Here is a 16,300-nt window from a genome sequence, read left to right as displayed (position 1 = left end):
GGCTGAAACAGGAGAATGGTGTGAATCTGGGAGGAGGAGCTTGCAGTGAGTCGAGATCACACCACTGCACTCCAGCCTGGGCAACAGAAAGACTCCGTCTAAAAAAAAAAAAAAAAAAAAAAAAAAAAATCCATGTTTTGTATAGTAGGCTCTGAAATGTGATAGAATTTACTGAATTAGTTTTTGTAGGCCTGAGAGGCAAAGGGCCCTGGAATTTTACTACGTAGATTCAAAAAGCAGTTTTTGAGCTCATATTACAATAGATGATAAGAAGAGCTGACCTTTGTACCAGACACTATGATAAATTCTTTATTTTCGTTCATCACACACTCCCAGAAAGTGTGATCAAGAGAAACCAACACTGGCTTACAGTCCTAGGTGATAACCAACTAAACAGAGGTTGTGACATGTGCCAGCATGCCAGCATAGAGGTCGCAGTGCTGGAAGCTTGCTGGGGCCATCAGGGACAACTTCAGAGAGGAAGGAACAGCTTGAGGCGAAAACTGGAAAATAATTCAGAACTTGCTGGGCGAGTAAGTTGAGAGAAGAACTTTCCAGAGAGAGAATAAGCTGGGCAAAGACACTCGGCTTGAGAGAATGGTGTATGCTGGGGAAAGGCTGGCATAGTCTGTGCCGGGTTGTCCAATCTTTAAGCTTCCCCGGGCCACATCGGAAGAAGAATTCTCTTGGGCCACACACAAAATACACTAACACTAACAATAGCTGATGAGCTAAAAAAAAAAAAAAAAAAAATCACAAAAAAATCTCATAATGTTTTAAGAAAGTTTATCAATTTGTGTTGGGCTGCATTCAAAGCGTCTTGGGCCACATGTGGCCCATGGGCCATGGGTTGGACAAGCTTACTCTAAGGTATTTACCAAAAGGAACTGGGACATAAATAGGATGAATGTTCTTTGCAGCATTGAGCGTTGAACCTTCATTATGATGTTATTCACAGTAGTCAAAAGGTGGAAACAACTAAGTGTCCATTGATGGATGAGTGGATAAGCAAAATGTGGTATATACACACAATGGAATACTATTCAGCCATGAAAAGGAATGAAGTTCTGATATGTGCTACAACATGGATGGCCCTGGAAAACATAACGCTAATTGAAATAAACTAGACACAAAAGGACAAATATTGCATGATTCTGATTATATGAAATGTCTAGTAGATAAATTTATAGAGACAAAGTGGATTAGATGTTACTGGGGGCAGAGGGAAGGGGAAAATGAGGAGTTATTGCTTAACTGGTACAGAGTTTCTGTTTGGGGTGATGAAAAGGTTTTGCAAATAGTGCTGATGGTTGCACAACACTGTGAATGTACTTCCTGCCACTGAATCGCATACTTCAAAATGGTTAAAATCACATTTAAAAAATTCCATCGTCTGTTGATGGACACTTGGGCTGTTACTACTTTTTTAGCATTTTGAATAAAGCTGCAATAAACATTGATACACAAATACCTGTTTGAGTTCCTGTTTTCATTTCTTTTGGGTCTGTACATAGGAGTATGCATTTTATGTTTTATATCTATTTTACTGCAATTAAAAAAAAATGTATAAAAGACTGGCCTGTGTGAAGACCTCGGGAGGTAAGAGTGGCTGGAGCAGCAGCTGGATCATGAAGGGCTGTGCATGCCCTTGCTTAGGAGTTGGTTTTATCCTGAAAGCAGGAACCGTGGAGGGATTTTGAATGAGGGGGTCTTAAAGTTAGATTTGCATTTTAGAAAGATCTAAACTGCCATTACCAGGAAGAATATTAGGGAGAATATTCACCTGCTGGTCCCAAGGATTTGGGGCAGGGCAGGCCTCTGTCTGTGCAGAAACAAAGTCTGATAAAAGGGCAGTTAGGGAAAGGGCTTATACTGAGCATATTTTTCTAGTGTAGCTGAACAGCTCAGCCATGATAATCTGCTGGAAGTGATGCAAGAAATATATTGAACGACCTAAAGTACCGGCCATATTTTTTTCTTATGTCTGGAAATCTCAAAAGCACATGCTCACTTCTATAACTGTAATCATTTGATTAGCATGTACTGAAAGGATTGAAATGCCAATATGTTTTGTTTCTTTGGTAGCTGAGAGATAACCTACAAAAACGTATTGTTCCTGTTCTGGAAATGGCTCTTTCTATTGCCCTTATTTCTCCATTTATCTTTTTTTTCTAGGAAGTACCTGTAGACCAGGAATACTGGGCCAGAGAAAAAAATACTGTCTAGTTTAGCAAATTGCAGAATGGACAGCACTGAACATTGGAACATAAAAAGTTTTTAAAGGTGGGGGGCTGGAACTGGCAGAGTATAAGTGGCACTGCATGTTGCTCAGCTAAACTCCATGCTCTGTGAACAATGTGAGCAACAGCCCTGCTATTTCCGCCGATGAGAGCCCATTGCCTACCGGGTGCCAGGCACTGTGTTTCCTCCTGCCCTGTAAGTCTTTCTGTAAAATAGATTCTTGTCATCTGCTTGGAGCATGTTTAATGAAAGCGTTCAGGCTTTCTAGAGATTGAGATGAAAATATAATTAACATCTTTGATTTCTGTGCCATCAAAGAGCCCAAACTATTCTTAGATATGTTGGATGCTTGAGTGGTTATTAAATCCTTTGAAATTAAGTGACAGACTCAGTCCTGTGTGCTGATGTTTAGGACAGACAGACACACACTGTCAAACTCACACACACCAGGCTTATGGGGAAGAAGTCAAAGATGACAACAGTGTCTAATTGGAGCTCCTCCAGAGTCTGGCTTCCTGTCATAATGCTTCACATATATCCTGTGTTTTGAAAATGGCAGGTTTTGGCTTGTGATCAACCAGGAGGGAAACATGGTTACTGCTCGCCAGGAACCTCGCCTGGTCCTGATTTCCCTGACCTGTGATGGTGACACCCTGACTCTCAGTGCAGCCTACACAAAGGATCTACTACTGCCCATCAAAACGCCCACCACAAATGCAGTGCGCAAGTGCAGGTAAGGAAAGGGCAGGTCGTAGCCCTTGCATGAATGAATAGTCATGCAATTTTGAGAAAGCGTAAACTCTAGAGGGAATCCTGAGAAACATATCAATAATGAACTGTTGATTGCCTGTGTACCGTATGTAGAACCAAGTCTTCAACATTATGAAGATCTAAAAGAAGGAGAAAGAAGGAAGCAGCTTCAGAAACTTGTGTTGTTGAGATGACAACAACACATTGAAAGTGCTATATAGAAACCCATGGGAACAAAAGCATATTGACATGTCAGCAAGAGAAAAATAATAGCACCCAAAGATCAAGCACAAAAATGGGGTAGGAGTGGTGGGGGCGAGTGTCCTAGCCGAGGTGAGATTCAATCTATGTATTCTCATAGAACTTTTTCTACTTGGCTTGAAAAAACTGGGTACCTCCAAATGGAGTTAGGAAAGGAGTTGCAAATGGCTATGTGACCCATAAGATTTAGTTCTAATGAAAGAAAGCTCCAAAATAGAAAAGAACAGCTCTAGCTAGAAGAGTGATCCAGCCAGTGGCTGCTCAGCGGTCAGTGTCAGAATGAGGCTGGGGATGCAGCCCAGGAGGGTGTTCTGTACAGAAGCCCTTCCCTCAACATCAGAAGGGCTGCAGCGAAGCAATTCTTCCAGGAAAACTAGCTTTGCCTCTAAGAAGTCATGTCTAGAGTTGATTTCTTATCTCATTACGGCAAAATTAAAGTCGGTCTAGTTATATTCTTGTTATAGTTTCTGCATTTGGAATAAAAATGCACTGTGAATGTTACATGTAGTTTATAGCCTATCATAAAAAAATAGTATCACCTCAAAAAATGTAGTTATCTGAAAAATGTCTAAAGACCCAGAAAAGTTCACAAAATGCAATACTGATATAATTTCTACATTTTAGTTTTAAATATGATAATATACTTTTATTGAAATTGGTGGTTTTTCAGATTAAAAAAGTGGTACATATTCATTGTTGAAAAATTGGGAAATACAAAAAAAAAAGGAAACAAAATCTGTGATAACTGTAATTAATATTGTGGCATATTTTCTTTCTGTCTCTATGCCTGTTACTTAGAAAACAAATTGAAATAATACAAAAAATCCTTTCATATTGTTTATATACTTAAACTGATAATGTTGAGTATTTTTTCATATTGTTAAAAAATCTTTAAGGATACCATTTTTCATGTTGTCATAATATTTCATTGTGTGGGTGTCATCTAATGCATTTTAACATGACCCATGATTAAACATTTTTTTCCAGATATTAAGAAGAATGTGATGAATATCTTGGCATAAATCTTTGTTTATATCATTTGTTGTTTTCTTAGGAAAAAATTGTAGCAGTGGTTTTGTTTGAAATAAGAATATGGATCCTGCAGGCTTTTGATACATCTTGCTAAATTGTTTGCAGAATGGTTTTACCAATTCCATTTTAACCATTATATTAAAAAATATTTTGCCATTTTTATGAGCAAAAACGATAATTTCTTGTTACTTTAATTTGCATTTTTCCCTGAACGAGGTAAGATTTTAAATATTTATATTGCAATTTGTATTTCATGTTTATCCATGTCCTAATTTGTGTTTATTGCCATGATTAGATATGTACCCATATTTTCTTGTAGTTAATTTTTTGTTTAATTTTCAATTCATTTGAAATTGTGTTGAAACTTTTCTCACAGTCCCGTATGGGCATTTGGTCCATGCCCAAAAGACTAAACAAGGGCATGCTTGGAAATTGCGAACTGAAAAGGCTTAGACATGCTACGGTAGTATACAGACTCTTCATCCAAAGATTCCAAGGATCTTCTGGACTCAGGTTTCTTTTGACAGCCCAACCTATTCTCTTATGAGGAAGTTGTAACCTCAGCCCACAGTTTCTTAAAGATTTCTGATGAGTTCTTGGGGCTCTGGGGTCACTTTCAGAAGGTCGTGATCACAGGCAGTACACCTGTTTTCATGGTTGAAGATGTTACTTGATCTTCTCACATGCTTTGCCTGCTACTAATAAGATACAGAGAATTAGGGACTTTTGCTGTGGATTATTCAGGCAAACAGCCTCAAACCTCAAACCATCTCAAGCCATGCCTACATTATCTTTATCAAAGGGTCAAAGGTTATAGAAGCATTTGGAATTTTATTTTAATTCTTTGCTTGCACCCTTTGGGACAGTGTACAGGTGGAGTGCTGGGGCCAAGATACAGCAGAGGCCAGTCAGGACTCAGGAGAAACATGGGAGGAGTAGGAAGAAGGCCAAACAAATTCTACTCGCTGAAAGACCTCAAGTTCTGGGTGATTATGAAACTGAACCCCAGGATCTAGAAATAGAGGTTGCAATGGAAATCAGTGTCAGATTAACAAGGCAGATGTCTAAATGGCCCAAGATAGATGCAAATGTTTTGACTTTGTAAAAATAATGATTGGAAACTGAAGCCCTAAGGAGTCAAAGCAGTCTTCCTGTTTACATCCTCTGCTGTGCGCCCTCACACCCTCCTGTAAAAGCAACTAAGGGAAGCCCTGGGCTGCCGAATGGCAAGTTGAGACTGAAAGGGTACCTTGGTGAGCTGTAAGGGTTTGACTCTGGAGAAAGGAGGGTGATTTTTTTTTTTTTTTTTTGTCTTAGGCACCAGCAAAGAGGCATCTAACAAGGCAATGACCTTCAAGGCTGTCTCCATACCTAGATATTTGGTAATGCTGGCATTTCACAAGATGCTTCTGAAATAAGCATTTCAGACGTTAAACTGCACACACACACGCAGATGCTAAGCCCCTCACATACACTCAGTTCTAGAACTGGTGAATTTGATTTTTGGGAAAAGTAAAAAATTATTTGGAGCTAAACCCTGTGAATAAGAAAATGATAGGACTATTTTTTTTTTTTTGGTTAAAAAGTGAGGTTAGGCTTAAAAGTAGTAATAAGTAGATATGATTAATAATAGGTTAGAATGATTACTTCCCAAGGTGACTGCTCTGAAAGGTAATATCCATTTGGCTGTATAAATTTGGGTACATTTATTTTATTCATTTTATTTATTTTTTATCTTGATCCAGAAAAGAGTAACACAAACACTCCTGGTCTTTGTAAATGTTCTCATTACTTCATAGGCCTTGGGTGCATATTTCAGCCCTCTGATTCTCAGGAAGTTAATTTAGAATGGGTGGGGTGACAGTGTGAGAAAAGGTATCAAGTCATATACTACAGCAGTGCACTTTTCTACATGAGTGTTACACTTCAATAAAAAGTTTTTAAAAATTTATGAAACCTTTGAATACACTAATCTCACTGCTTTATGTAACCCAGACACTGTTAGTAATGATTTCTCATTTTAGATATAAAGCAATAAAATAAAATTATATAAAAATATATGGGATACTGTACTCAATATTATTTCACAATATAAAAATCCATTTGTACATTATTATTAGAGAATGGATGCTTTTGTTTGATTAAATGTTTGATGTGTGGAGTAACTATACAAAGATAGCTTGAAATAACTTGGTTGGAGGACCCTAGGTCGTTACCGCCTACTGAGCACATCCCAGTCCTAAGAATTGTTTGGGGGCTTCTTACAGATTGTTCCTAATCCTCACAACAAAGTTGTGCTCCTACCCCATTCTATTGATGAAGAAACTGAGTCTCAGAATAAGAAACTATCACCAAGGTCATGGAGCTAGTCATTTGTGGAAATGGAATGTCCAGCCAAGTAGATTTACTTGATCCACTAAGCTTTCTCAAACTTCTAGCATTTGCATGACACCACCATGACAGTAGGCCAAACCATAAACCACCTGTACTCTTATTTATTTAATGTTTTTCTTTAAACTGATTCAGCTTAAAAACTAATCTTAAACACATTTATTTAAAAAAGAAACTTTATATAGCTACCTATATCATTTGCCAGGTATATGGCTTTATATGGCTACCTATATAATTTATATATATGGGTTTATATATAAATTTATGTGGTTACCTATAAACCTTATATGGCTACCTGTATACAAATTTTATATTGCTACCTATATAATTTGCCAGAAATGAACAAACGCTCGATATGCTAAAACATTACTAAATTCTAGCTAGAAACTGTTGCCTACAGAGGTGTCTGGACCTAAGGTGTGTTCTTTCTTTGTTAAAGGAGGTGATTATCAAGTGTTGCTAAAAGGTAAAGATTTATTACCACTAAACTGAAATTTCTTTCTGTGCAACTCACTGTTATTTAATGCTATACCCAGGAGCCATCTACAGTTATCTTGAATGCCAGCAGTGGTAATGGTCCTGCACTTTGTGAAACGCTGGCCTACACCGTAGCATTTATTTTCCTCTCTATAGCTGTGAAATTCATATAACACCGAACAGCCCTGCACATGGCTATGTGCTGGAGAGTAGGAACTTCAAATCCTAAAAAGTTATAACTTGCAATCAAATCTAGTAGATTATTATTGTTATTATAAAGTAAATAGACTATTACTGTTAACATTTGTTATATATAAAGTTATTATCTGTAATGTTTTAGACTTTATAGAACATTTTCATGTTGTTGCTGTTACTATACTGGCAAAGTATAGCCAGGCCTGTGAATAAAGATTTCTGGTCGCTATTCAGCTGAGTGAACTAGATTTTGCAGTAATTCTAAGTTTACTTTCCATGTCTGCCCTTTGTTCCTGCCACCCCTGCAGAGTGCATGGCCTGGAGATTGAGGGCAGAGACTGTGGCGAGGCCGCCGCCCAGTGGATAACCAGCTTCCTGAAGTCACAGTCCTACCGCCTGGTGCACTTCGAGCCTCACATGCGACCGAGACATCCTCACCAAATAGGAGACTTGTTCCGACCCAAGGACCAGGTGAGAGGTTCTGCTGCCTCTATTGGTAGAAAGCAGTCACCCCCAGCCTGGGGGGCTCAGGTGGCATCTCTGATGACCTCGGCTCTCTTGTTTTCGGGGCAGCCCTCTGGTAGCTTAGACCACAAGTAGTAGGCAGAAATAAAGCCCTTCCCTTGGAAGCGTCATTTGTTTCTTCATTTGGGGGACTCTTGAGTTTTTGCCCTTGAGCATCTACCTTCCTATCTGTGTAAGCATTCTGATGCCAGTAGGGTTTCAAAACTGTCCTGCACCAGTGTTTTTTTTCATTCCATTCTGTAATTGCACATGGAGTCCAGAATTTTTAGTTTGCAGTTGTATGTCAGATTCCAGCTATGCAAGTTGGCATGGGTATGGAGATACACAGACTCAAATGATCAGCCTTAATGGCATAAAGCTCTAAGGATTCATCATAAAAGCAGGGTTGGTAGCATCATAAAAGCAGGGTTGATACTGCTTTTACCATGCGCATAAAAAGGAAATCATGCTGTAGTCCTTGCTACTAAGGAGGCTGAGGTGGGAGGATTGCTTGAGCCCAGAGAGTTGAGGCTGCAGTGACCTGTGGTGGCGCCATTGCATTACAGCCTGGGTGACAAGGAGACCCTGTCTCAAAATATATAAATCAATAAACAAGCAAATGCATAAATTATGGTCAACATAAATATTAATTTGTAAGTTACATAAAAATAAGTATTCATGGAATTAGTGAGCATTTAAATCAAACATCAAACTCAACCAACTTATTAAACATTTGAGAAATTGGAGGCTTAGAAAGGTGCAGTGATGTCCCCAAGGGCACATGCCCTGTGGCAGCTTAGGATTGATTCTGAGTCCTTGTTCCCTTCATTCCACCATGCAGTTTCTGCTGTCTGCAAGGCTATTTAAAGCTTCTGAGTCACTGTGACTTCTATTAAAAGAGCAAGAGAACTACTTTGAAAGATTGTATGTGGGGTGGGGTGGAGCACGGAGGGTATGTCTAGGAGCTAGGCACACCTAGCCACTGAAAAGTTGGTGTGCCACGTTTTATAACAATGTGTATTTCCTTATCAGATTGCTTACTCAGACACCAGCCCATTCATGATCCTTTCTGAGGCGTCGCTGGCAGATCTCAACTCCAGGCTAGAGAAGAAAGTTAAAGCAACCAACTTCAGGCCCAATATTGTAATTTCAGGATGCGATGTCTATGCAGAGGTAACGCTATGCCCCTTTGCATCTTTCCTTGGATTTGACTTCTTTTTTAAGGTATGAAAGTCTTTGACATTGGATTAGATTATTCTGAAGGGTGCATTATTTATCAACTCTATAATACATAACAATTTGATTTTTAGATTTATTCAGCACCTAATAAGTGCAGACTTCCGTGAGGAGGATACAAATATTGATGGGTCAGAGACTGTCATCAAGGAAGCAGTTCAGTATCTGTGGCTTCTAAGGAGAATTCTGAGTTGACAGGTTCGTTGTTGAGTCAAATTTTCTTGCACAGACTACATGATCTGTGTGGGCCGTGGAACAAAGAAAGTGTGTGCTCCTGTCTTGTCAAAGGATGGTCTTCCTGTTTAGTAGGTGGCTCTCTCGGAGAAGACAGGCATTTACTGCAAGGCTGCTGGGTGAGGGTTGGGAGAGGTTGTTGCCCCTGAGCTTGATGGCACTGCCCTAAAACACCTGCAGTGCCACCTTCCATCTGCCCTCAGATGTCTGCGTGGTGACTTAGCTTGAATAGCCCTGAGGCTTGGTTTCCGGGATTCCGCAGGATTATGGCAGCAAATTTACTTTGTGATAAATAGCCTTTGGCTGTTTAACCTGATTCTCTCCCTGGGCTTCCATGAAGGCGGAGGTTGGTGGCCTAGAGGCTTGGGGAGTGGCCACCAGCTGTCGATACTCAACAGAAGCCCTGACCCCCAGCTAGGAATTCAGGAGCTCTGGTTGTGCCTCATGTTTATGTTGAGAAGGGAAAGGTAAAAGGGACAATATAGTGGTTCTTACGTTTGCCCATTTCCTCCATAACAGGGAAAAATGGAGTCAAAGCAATTGAGTTTTAACCTTTTATACTCAGAGGAACCAATTCTGTTCTTCACTTTTGCTGTACGGAGGCAAAGCTGTGCTGAAAGAGAAATAATATAAGAATTTGGTTCCCACATTCAAACAAGAGGATGTGAGGGCTGGTCTCAGCTTCTGTGCTGGCTTCTGCATGACTTTGAGCAGCACTGCTATGTCCCACTTACCTTGCCTGAACGATGAGATGATCATATTTCTGCCTAGGGCTACCTTAAAGGTCTGTTGAAGGATCAATTTGGATAATGTAATTTATGAGGTGTATAAATGCAGTATCAATCGATGGAGGATAATAAAAGTACTCCCAAATCCACTGCTAATGCTTTATATAAAATACTCTTGGCTCCCACCTTCCAAGGGTAGCGTTTCTTCTAAAGATGGCAGAGAACTTCCTAGTGTGAGGCAGGTGGACTGTGTGCATATCCCCCACGGTCCTGGGTTGGGCGTCTCTCAGGGCTTCTTTGTGACAAGGGAGCGCTGCCTGTCCTGCTCCTGTGCACAATGGGCCAGCCTGACTCAGACAACAGGAAAATAATCACTGTTTGGTTGCCTTTGACCGTGTCCTTGAGATTCATCTTCCACTAGCTATGGCTAGGAGAGTCATTTTTCCTGAGAACATTCTTTCTCAGGAAAAGAGAAATGAGTGGGGAGGGTTTTGAATCAACACTTGTGTTTCACTGAAGTATGTTGTCTCTTTTATGCCTCACAGAGCCCAGCAGGGTAAAGCTATCATTCCTATCTTACAGGAGAGAAGAGAGAGGCTTGGGGAGGTGAGGTGGCCTGCCCTAGGCTATACCACAGCAAGGAGGGGCTGGGTTTTGAACCCCAATTGTACAAGGCCAGAGGAACCCTGAAAATTCTAGGGCATATCCGTGGGGCTGAGACAGCTGGATTCCACTCCGCCTGCTTCAGCAAGTGACCACACAAGCCTGAACAGGTCACCGAACCTGCCGAGGCCTCTGCTTCTTGCAGTTGTAAAACATGGGCAATTCCAATGACTCCCTCGCCTGATGGGAGCTGTGAGAATCAAGGTCGATGACAATTTGTGGAAAAGTTCTAGGACATTAAGTACCACAGAAAGGTAAGGAAGAGTTTCATTCCTGGGGGTTTGGCTCAGACCCCCAGCTTTCTCCCTATGATTGGCTTTAAGCTTTCTCTCCCCTGGTGTGATCTGTGCACCGAGGGTCATACTGAAGCCATTTCCACTCCAAAATTCTGTGACAGTAAGATTCGGATGAGAAGAGAGGAGGAGATGGCCCAGAGTAGAACTTCAGATCTCGGAGATTTCTTTCAATTGAATCTTACTTTAAAAACCCATATCTCTCTCTCTATCTCTGAATGTTTCCTAATTGAGAACATTCTGTATGTGAAGTTGGGCGGGTAACACAATGGTGGCTGAGCCGGCCTTGTTTCTAGTAATTCACCCATCATCTAGTGGGTTGCTGCCCCTGTGTGGTGTGCGCTGTGAATAGACATGTGAGAACAAGGGTTGAAGAAATGCATTTGCTTCTCCTGAGGAGCTCAGGGTGGTCAGATAGTGAACAAGCAGTCACAGTCCAGTAAGACATGGCCAGGAGGGTGGCGAGCAGCCAGACCTGGGGACGTGACTAACACCTGCATTGTGGGGTGAGCTGAAGCGTGGGGCACCCAGGGCTCTGGTCTCAGAACCTTTCTCATTTGTCTGCACTCACTTTTCTGATCTGTTCCTTCCTTCCTTCCTTCCTTCTTTCCTTCCTTCCTTCCTTTCCTTCTTTTCCTTCCTTTCCTTCCTTTCTTTCCCTCCCTCCCTCCCTCCCTCTCTCTCTCTCTCTCTCTCTCTTTCTCTCTTTCTTCTCTCTCTCTCTCTCTTTCTCTCTTTCTTTCTTTCTTTCTTTTCTTTCTTTCTTTCTTTCTTTCTTTCTTTCTTTCTTTCGTTCGTTCTCTTTCTTTCTCTCTCCTTCCTTCCTTCCTTCCTTCCTTCCTTCCTTCCTTCCTTCCTTCCTTCCTTCTTTCTTTCTTTCTTTCTTTCTTTCTTTCTTTCTTTCTTTCTTTCTTTCTTTCTTTCTTTCTTTCTTTCTTTCTTTCTTTCTTTCTTTCTTTCTTTCTTTCTTTCTTTCTTTCTTTCCTTCGTTTTCAAAACCTCATCTGCCCTGAGGATTCCTAACTATATCCTTCTGCCAGAGCTTTCCCCTGCTTCTCCATAGCTCCATGTGGATGTCTAATCCAATGTCAGGATGTCTGAAATTGAGGATCAGGTTTCCACCCTAAAGCCTGCTGTGCCCAGTCTCGCCCATCTCAGCACACAGCAGCCCTGACTTCTGCTGGCTCAGGCCCCAAACTGCGAACTACCCTTTGTTCTTCTCTTTGTCTCATATCCCAAGTTCCTACAGTTGACAAATCTTTATGGCTGGGCCCTTCTCTCCACTCCCCTCCCTGCCTGGATGTAGTCACCACTGGTGCTGCAACAGCCTGGGTTCACTGGTCTTCCTGCCCCACTCTTGACCCAGCCCTGCCACCATCCATGGGCTGTTCTCAGCACATCTGTCAAAGTAACCTTGTTGATGTAAGTAACATCATGTGATTCTTCAGCTCAAAGCCCTCTCAAAATTCTCCACCTTTCTTCAAATAAAAGATGGGATCCTTATGGATGGCCCTGAAGGCACAACATGACACCCCGCCAGCTCCCAGCCCCTTCTCCTCTCACTCCCCTCTGCTGTCTCATTCTGCCCCAGCCATACTGGCCTTTTCTCTGTGTCCTGGCTGGGTCCTCTGCCTGGCATACCTTCCCTCACAGGCCTCATGGCTCACTCCAGTGCCTCTTTCAGTCCCCTGCTGCAGGCTTCACTGACCCCACTCATCCAGCCCCCCACAGCACACACCCCACCTAACAAGCCGTGTGTACTCAGGTATTAGTGTATTGTCTGTTTCCCCTATGCAAGCTCTTTATCTCCAGCCCCTAGGAGAGCCCCTGGCACACAGTAGGTGTGCACTACTTATCTGTTAAATGAATGACCGGATAAGTATTGTCCAGGAGAAGGGGGAGCACTGAGGGAGGGGTGCATACACAGGGCTATGAAGGTGTGAGAGAATGGTCATCTCGCAGCGCTGGGGCTCGGGAGAGGAGGGAAGCTGAGAGCACAGGTACTTGGTGTCAGGTTTTGGGGAGTCTGGGAAGAATTTTTAGCCAGAGAGTAACTGAATCTGATTTGCATGGTACATATTTGCCTCTGCCAGGAGCCTGGAGAAGGATTAGAGTAGTTGGGGCCAGGGTGCAACTGAGAGAGCAGGCTAGCATGGAGGAAGGCTGAGGACCTGCACGGAAGTTTCTGGAAAGCAGACCCACTCCGCATCTCAGAACCTACCTTCTCAGCAACTGTGGCTTTTCTCTGCCTCCCTTCATCATCGGCACTCCCCACACTCATTTCTTACCCCTCATTTCTCCCCAGAGCCACAGTGGAGACATCCGCCCCACCTGCCACAGTCAGTGACTTTTTCAGTCGCCGCCACCCCCGCCCTGAGGACCCATGGGCACTGCTTACTGAAACGTTTCTCCTTTGGCTGCACTGCCCTTACTTCTCTGCTGTTTGTCCTCATTCCTTACTTCCAAAAGTTCTGGCCTTGACCCTTTTCTCTCCCCTCCTTGGTGATCACACTCTCTGCAGCATCACCCTCTGTCACCTGATGTAGGTCCCTCAAATGTCCACCCGGACCCCCTCTGGAGTGCTGTGTCACAGTTCCAACTCTCTGTTGGTTGACAGAGAAACTCAGACTTAGGTGCTCACACACCAGCCCCTACACCCTCACCCCACCTCCCCAAACTCATTCTTTCTTTCTTTTTGGAAACAGAGTCTTGCTCTGTCACCCAGGCCGGAGTGCAGTGGCGTGATCTCAGCTCACTGCAACGTCTGTCTCCTGGGTTCAAGCGATTCTCCTGCCTCAGCCTCCTGAGTAGCTGGGATTACAGGCATGTGCCACCACGCCCGGCTAATTTTTGTATTTTTAGTATAGAAGGAGTTTTGCCATTTTGGCCAGGCTGGTCTCGAACTCCTGACCTCAGGTGATCCACCCGCCTTGGCCTCCCAAAGTGCTGGGATTACAGGCATGAGGCACTGTGCCTGGTCCCCAAACTCCTTCTGTTGACTTTACTGTTTCTATCCAGGCAGCTCGTTTTTTTCTTTCACCCAGTCTGGGAGGGTGACAGTCAGCCCTGGCTCCTCCCTCTGCTGTGTTCCTCCCAGCCCCAGCCACATCAGCTCCCCTTTCTGTTCTCAGCCACCAGCCAGATCCAACGTTTGTTACTTTAAGTTTGGACCACTAAGTACTCCCTCCTGAATGTTGCCACAGCCAAGCCTCCCAGAGCTGATCAGCATGATCTCTCCCTCTCTAAAAGTTTGTGACAAAACATCAGTGTTGCTACCTTACTCAGAAGCCTTTAGTGGCTCTCCATGTCACAAAGGTCCACACTTCCCACTCAATCATTACATTCCTCTGTAACCTTGCCACAGTCCGCTTTTCCAGCCTTTATTACCAACTATATTAGTTCATTTTCATACTGCTATGAAGAAATACCCGAGACTGGGTAATTTATAAAGATAGAGAGGCTTAATGGACTCAGTTCCACATGGCTGGGGAGGCCTCACAATCATGGCAAAAGGCAGAGGAGAAGCAAAGGCATGTCTCACATGGTGGCAGGCGAGAGAATGCGTGCAGGGGAACTGCCCTTTATAAAACCACCAGATCTTGTGAGATTTATTCACTCTCACAAGAAAAGCACTGGAAAGACCTGCCCCCATGATTCAATTATCTCCCACTGGATCCCTCCCATGACATGTGGAGATTATGGGAGCTACAATTCAAGATGAGATTTGGATGGGGACACAGCCAAACCATATCACCAATGAAAGCTCCAAACTGCAAACTGGTGTCTCCTGGTCACTGAGAATCTTACTCCCTTCCCTACTTAAAACTCTTGACATTCTCTGAAAGCCTGGATTAAAAGCCCTCTCCTCTGGGAAGCCTGCTGTGATTGCAGGACCTCAAAGAGCTCCCTCCCGTCTCTGAAGCTATGGTGTGCTCTGAGCCTCTCCCATGCCATGCTTGTCCTGTTTGAACTGGTCACCTCCAGGTGCTGTAGGAAGACTTTCCTGGGCTCATCAGTGCTTATGACTCAATCCCCAGTAGTTTTTACTGGACATAGAAGGGGCTCTGGAAATATTTCTTTAATTAATAAGAACTTAATTTCCTAAGTGGGACCCTTGTTTTTCTCCTTTTATACTCTTTTTATGTGTTTTTTGTGACCACAGTGCCTCCTTGTGGAGAAATGTTCACAGGACAGGCTGTGGCTGTGCTAATCCGCTGTGCCCAGTTTTCCGAACTGTTGAAAATATGCACCTGAGACGCATTTTATGATTTATGACAGAACAAAACCCTGGTGTCATATATATCAAGAATAACATACACTATTGGAGTTAAAATTCTGAGCTTGAAACTCTGTCCCTCAGCTCATCATCAACCAAGGACAAGGCAGTTTGCTTTCTAACTCCAGGTCTTTGCCTTTCGCCCTTGTGTGGTGGGCAATTCTCTCCGAGGGTAAGAAGGTCAGGACTATAATCAAATGAACTTTGCCTCCTCAGCGCCCTTCCTTCTTATTACTGTCCCCTCTGCCTGGAGTCCCCTTACCCTTCTTTTGTGCCTCTCAAATTCTCTGCCCTTTTAGACTCAGCACTTATCTTACCTATTCCATAAAACTTCCTCTCACCAGACCAGCCCGGAGAGCTGTGCCTCTAAATCCCCAGAGTAAGTATTGCCTGAGCAGTGAAACCAACACACAACATGCTGCCTTGGAGTGCTTTTTGTGAATATTTCTGGCATTTAAAAACAGAATATTGATCTTTAGAATTCCATGTTTGGATGGCCTATCTCGGCTGCTAGATTGGAGGGCCTTGGTCCACTAATGCGGTTGTCGTGGAAAGTAGGCTCCACTGACCCAGCCCAAAGGCAATGCCTGCAGAGCTCCCCTGGCTTCAGTGCTTCGTAAATGCTCCAGCAAAAATCAAAGAGGAATGAGGCTGCTGGTCCTGCTCCTGATGTGTCCGTATCTGTCTGGGGAGACGTGCACATACTCAATGACTTCAGGCTCTTAATCCATATAACTTCAGGCAGGCACGAAGGGATCTGATATGAGCTGAAGTAATGAGTAATGTCCCCTTCTGTCCCCCTCCCCACTTTCACCCACCCCGTCCACTTTGTGCACCCCAACCCCCACCAGGAGTCAAGTGAGATCATCAGGGAGCCTCCCTGAGGGAGGTGAGTTTCCACGACAGTTACAAGTGAGAGGAGAGAGAAATCTCATCTCAGGGGAATGAACTGGCATATGAAAGCCAGAGAGAGGGAACGCGAAGGTGTGTGGGTATGGCTTGGCAGAGCAGGGCTGGAG

At 43.1% G+C, this 16,300-nt stretch overlaps 1 protein-coding gene across 1 annotated transcript in view; it reads left to right on the top strand.

Annotated features, from left to right (window-relative positions):
- MTARC1 (mitochondrial amidoxime reducing component 1) overlaps positions 1 to 16,300 on the top strand; it is a 42,722-nt gene that overhangs the window by 3,747 nt on the left and 22,675 nt on the right. Inside the window, exons 2-4 of the mRNA XM_007988387.3 lie at positions 2,801 to 2,974; positions 7,656 to 7,818; positions 8,884 to 9,024. Coding sequence (XP_007986578.3) covers positions 2,801 to 2,974; positions 7,656 to 7,818; positions 8,884 to 9,024 — 478 coding nt within the window. The remainder of the gene's footprint in view (positions 1 to 2,800; positions 2,975 to 7,655; positions 7,819 to 8,883; positions 9,025 to 16,300) is intronic.

This window comes from Chlorocebus sabaeus, chromosome 25, assembly GCF_047675955.1.
Source record: "Chlorocebus sabaeus isolate Y175 chromosome 25, mChlSab1.0.hap1, whole genome shotgun sequence".
Classification (NCBI taxonomy): domain Eukaryota; kingdom Metazoa; phylum Chordata; class Mammalia; order Primates; family Cercopithecidae; genus Chlorocebus; species Chlorocebus sabaeus.
The sequence above is the reverse complement of the archived record's forward strand: the minus strand, read 5'-3'. Positions and strand labels throughout refer to the sequence as shown.